Source organism: Echinops telfairi, unplaced genomic scaffold (assembly GCF_000313985.2).
Source record: "Echinops telfairi isolate 266 unplaced genomic scaffold, ASM31398v2 ScPeMD7_7420;HRSCAF=8458, whole genome shotgun sequence".
NCBI classification, from domain to species: Eukaryota; Metazoa; Chordata; class Mammalia; order Afrosoricida; family Tenrecidae; genus Echinops; species Echinops telfairi.
Genome location: NW_022111320.1, coordinates 50,538,361 through 50,543,531, shown reverse-complemented (window position 1 = coordinate 50,543,531; position 5,171 = coordinate 50,538,361). Strand labels below are relative to the sequence as shown.

The 5,171-nt window shown below is 48.9% G+C and overlaps 1 protein-coding gene across 1 annotated transcript in view; it reads left to right on the top strand.

Moving 5' to 3' along the window:
- Nucleotides 1–468: 468 nt before the first annotated feature.
- The window catches only part of CUNH3orf84 (chromosome unknown C3orf84 homolog), an 11,952-nt gene continuing 7,249 nt past the window's right edge, over nucleotides 469–5,171 (top strand). Inside the window, exons 1-2 of the mRNA XM_045297707.1 lie at nucleotides 469–519; nucleotides 4,312–4,425. Coding sequence (XP_045153642.1) covers nucleotides 469–519; nucleotides 4,312–4,425 — 165 coding nt within the window. The remainder of the gene's footprint in view (nucleotides 520–4,311; nucleotides 4,426–5,171) is intronic.

Sequence of the window (5,171 nt, the reverse complement as noted above, 5' to 3'; positions counted from 1 at the left end):
ATAACATTTTAGAAACATACATTACATGCAGATCAAAACCACAATGAGATATCAGGTCACCTTTACTAGGATGCCTGTAAAGAGCCCTCGTGGTTTGTTCTCTGAGGCATTGGGTTGTTAACTACAAGGTCAATGGTTCTAACTTACCAGCAGCTTCGAGGGGAAAAGATGTGGCTGTCAGCTCCTGTAAATAAAGACTTACTGTTTGGGAAACCCTACGTAGGATCACTCTGATTCAGAACCCATCTTATGGCTGTGGGGTTTGGTGGGAAGTTCCTGAGTGGTGCAAGCAATTTATGATTGGCTACTAATCTAAAGGTTGGCAGTTTGATCCCGCCCTCTGGCTCTGCAGGAGGAAAACCTGGTGATAAGCTCCCATAAAGATTAAAGTCCAGAAAAAGCCTGCTACGGGGCAGTCCTAATTTGTCACATGGGGCCACTATGAGTCAAAATCGACATTTCAGCGCAATGGTACCTAAGAACATGATCGAAAAACGGGGGAAACAAATGCTGGCAGTGGTATGGGGACAATGGAACCCGTGTTCATTCTGCATTCCACAGTGGAATTGTAACAGGGTCTCGCCGCTATGGAAGAGTTTGCTATTTATACTTTTACCACAATGGAAAAATGAAGTAAAATCACAGGAGCTCCACGGCAATATATTCTTTTGTTCCTCTCCCGAGGTGAGCTTCTGTCCTGAATTTGGTAGTTATTGTTCCTTTTTTATAAAAGAAATCATTTTATTGGGGGCTCATACAACTCTTACCATAATCCATACAAGTTATTATTCCATATGTAGCATTGTTTTTGCGTGTTTGTATCATTTTATAAGTGGGGAATGTGCTTTGTGCATCCTGCTACAACTTGATTTTTTTGAAATTCTATAGTTTCAAATTTATCTCTGTAGATTCAAGTTCCTGTAGTGCGTTCATAGAAACTGCCGTATATTTTGTTGTATATTTCATAGTCCAATTGCTTCATTGTCTTATTGGTACACACATTTAGCTGCCTCCCCTTTTCCACTTCCCAGGTGCTATAATGAGCTAACCTTGTTCCCATGGGGCCTGTGTGAGGGATTCTCTAGCTGACCTGAGACAAAGTTACAACAAATTGCCCAAGTGTAGCTTAGCATGGAACCAGGATGTCAAATCTATGCTTCTCCTTAGTCACTATCCCCCTTTGTCATGTTCTTCTCCTTCACCCCAAAGCAAACAAACTCACTGTCATGGAGTGGATTCCAGTTCACAGCAACCAAACCAATAGGTCAGGATAGAACTCTTACAGAGAGTAGAAAATCTCATCTTTCTCCTGTGGAGCAGCTGGTATTTTTGAACTGCTGACCTTGTGGTTAGTAGCCCAACTGTAACCACTATGTGCCATGATTAGCATTCTCAGCCACCACAAAGTCCTGGGAGCACTTGACGGAGCCTTATTTTGAAGTAGCAATTTTATCTTCAGAGCCACCTTGTACACTCTTGATTCCAAAGAGCACTTTCTAAATTTACATCTCTGGCAGTATGGTCGCACAGTTTTAAAAATGCTGCATTCACTTCTAAAAGGTTCTTTAATATTTCATTGGCTGCAGATCCATCAGGCATCACTGTGAAGCCGTGTATGTTTCTCTATATAAGGGCTCTCCCAGGCTGTTAATGCCAAGGAACAGATTTCTCCCCTAAAGTGGAAACAGAGGGACAAGCACAAAGAGACAGTGGGTCTGCTGCTTGCTCAACAATCACCCCCATTGTGCAGTCACAAGCTCCACTTGTCACTAAGCAACAGTAAGTTCACCTGAGATTCTCTCTCCTCATACATAGCCTCAAAAAGACAAGAGGAAAGTGTGTTTTGTCTGCTCCCTGCAAGATGCAAAGTCCTTTAATAGGTTCCTGGGTAAGAGTGCACCTCCTGGCCCTGGGGCTGTACCTGAAATTGGAGTGAGTCAAGAGTAGGATTTGGGGCGGCGGGGGCGGTGGGTGGGGGGGTTCTTTCAGTGGCATCCAGCCTAGTGCAGGACCCCTGGCTGCCCACTTCCCTCTACCGTACTGAGGTTACACCTGGGGGCTTCCTATTCTTCTTGACATCAACACCCCTCTCCATAATTTTTGGCTTCCTGTTAGCCAGCTGAATTTCCCAGTCCTCCACTTAATCCTCCGCCCCATCCATTCCCTGCCAGTCATTTGCTTACCCTCCTCACACGTCCGGAGCCTGACTGCTCAAGTCGGACATCACCTTGAAGACAAAGGTGATGTTTTCTTCTATCTGCATTTCTTATACAAGCCCTGTGCCTGGCACAACGTAAAATAAGTCCTATTGAACAAACCTGAACGGAGACCCAGGGGTGCTCCATAAATGGTAGGGGGCTGGACAGACAAGCAGGGCTACACAAGCCCTCTGTGGGAGGAATTGTCAGGAGGGGTTGAGTCCTCCTGAGAAGCCCACTGTGACGGCCAGCCAGATCCAGGCTTGGGACAGACTTCTGCACAGGGCTATAATGATGGAGAAGAAAGCATACTCATCCTTTCCAGGTGCCCTGGGTAAACACGGCCCTCAACAGGGTGTCTGCCTAACAACACCTGCACAGACTCCTTAGAATCCCCCAGGCTTGGCCAGTGCCTTTTTTTTGTTTGTTTGTTTGTTTTGTTTCTGTTTTTGTTTTTTTGTTTTTCCCCCCTCTTTTTTAACATTTTATTAGGGGCTCATACAACTGTTATCCCAATCCATACACACATCAATTGTGTAAAGCGCATTTATACATCGTTTCTCAAAACATTTTCTCTCCATTTAAACCCCCGACATTAGGTCCTCATTTTTTCTCTCCCTCCCCGAGGCCAGTGCCTTTTTTCTGAAATTCTCAGAAGGAGAATCCTGAAGGAGAACTGTTGGTGAAGTGCTCCGTTTGGAATGTTCATCTCTTGCCTGCTTCCCAAGTTGTAGAGGGCTCCTCTTTTGCCTCACGATAGCAGAATATGTGGCAAATGAACGTGAACTGGTTTGTCAAAGGATGCAGAAGACATCTTCATTAGACCCTTTAGGGTCCGGCTGTATGCTTGCAGAGTTCTACAGATGCAGGAGTGCTCTTGGGGAAGGACAAAAAAGGAACTTCCTTTCCAACTCTCCAGAGAGAACTCTGTCACTGGATCATGGCCCTGTCTTCAGAACTCTGCTCAGTGCTCTGGGTCATCCCAATTCAGAGATGCTCCAGTGCCCTTCCCCCCTCCACTTCCCCTGCTGAAAGGTCTTCCCTGGCTCTTAAAAGAGAATTCATTCCTGGCCCAGTCTAGGCCCACCCCATCCCGAGCTGAGTTCACATCTCTCTCCAGCTCGCTGGCAATGCATTAGCCACAGGACCGACCTTTCTCATTGTTCTTTAACTCAGTTCTCTGCTCTTGGATCTCCTTCCCTGTACTTCCCACCACATAGAATAATCTTTCGGGGGCTCTCCACATGGAAAATCCTTCTCCCCTTCAGGTCTCACCCCTGCTATCATGTCCTGAAGGGGCAGTCCCATTTTCCTGTCTCTCCTGATCTGGTCACCCCGTGATTTCTTCTCTGACACCCTTTGCTATGTCTGAGTCCAACTCAAAGGGACCAGGACCTCCTGTTTTTACACTGCTGTCTCCCCCTGGCGCATCACTGCCATCGAGCTAATTCCAACTCACAGCCTACAGGACAGAGTGGAACTGCCCCTGTGGGTTTCCAAGACTGCCATCTTTATGGGAGTGAAAAGGCTCATCCTTCTCCCCTGAAGCAAAGGATGATTTCAAACCACTGACTTTGCAGGCAGCAGCCCAATAGTCAAAGACCAAACTCACTGCCATCTAGTCCGTTCCGATTCACAGCAACCCCAGAGGACGGAGCGGAACTGCCCCTGTGGGTTTCAAAGGCTGGGACTCTTTACAGGAGTAAAGTCTCCCAATAAGTCTCCCACTTAAGCAGCTGGGGGTTTTGAACTGCTGACCTTGTGGTTAGGAGCTCAATGCATAACCACTATGCTACCAAGGCTTCCAGCCTAAGAGCAGAGCTTAATAAATCATGAATGAATAGTATCCCTTCCCCACCATCCACAGGCACACATCCAGATACCCCTCCCAGATGGGCCAAACAGCTGTCCATCCAACTGTTCCAGCTATACCTAGAGCCACCTCTCTGCCCACTCCTCTCCTGAGGCAGCCCTCTTCCTCAGATTCTTTTTTTTCATCAGGACGCCATGCCCACCCCACCACCCCATCTTCCAGAGAGCCTTCTGGCTTGGGTTCCCTGGAGCCCAAGGTAGGGAGTTGGTGGGCTTCATCCTCTTACTGGCCTTGTTACAGCACAACAGCGGCTTCTATGGGCACTACCGAGGACAATTCAAGAGTGAAAGTGCCCGGGAATACCGCCTGGCAGCCAAGCCCCCGCCTCCAGCAGTGTTTCTGCAGCGGTGTCAGGTAGGAGGCAGCCTCAGGAGCAACTGCGGCTGGTTGTGCCAGTTCCTACTTCTCCTGGGCCCAGAACATTATCCCCAGATGAGCCAACACTTGGAATCAGCCTACTCCCAGAGTTGGGCCTTGAGGCATGGCCCTTCCTCCCTGAAATGGCAGACCGTCCCCCAATGGGCAGGGTGGACACCAGGGGGTGCCGACCAGGTGGGGCATTCTGGCCTCCAAGACTCTTGCAGGAGGTGGAGGATGTCATGGCTCAGGGAAAGATGGTGGCCGCGGAGTGAGGGCTCCCAGAGCCTACAACGTAAACCTTGAGTTCCGCTGCCTACTGACTTCAAGCTCCTTGATGGACCAAAGGACCTGGTCCAGCCTCACACAACACCAGCACAGGAGTGAGTAGGAGGCCTCCTCTGGTCAGAGGAGTAGTGCAGGAGGAAGCAGCTGCAGCCACTCCTGCATGCCAGGCCGGGGAGAACTGGAAAGGAGGGATGGTAAAGAGGGCCTAGAGCAGCTAGAACAGGCTCCCAGAGAGCAGCGGGATGTATGGTGCCAGGCCTTTTACCGCGCCAGGCCTGGAGGTCACAAAGAGAGACTATGCATGTATTAGTCAGGGTCCCAACAGTAAAAAAACTGCACACTCAAAGCAGAAAAACTCAGGGCAGTCTGCTAACCAAGGAGTGGGTATGAAGGTCACAGGCCTGGCTTCCAGACCCAGAAGGAGAGGGTCCTGTGGACAAGGTCAACCCCCTGCT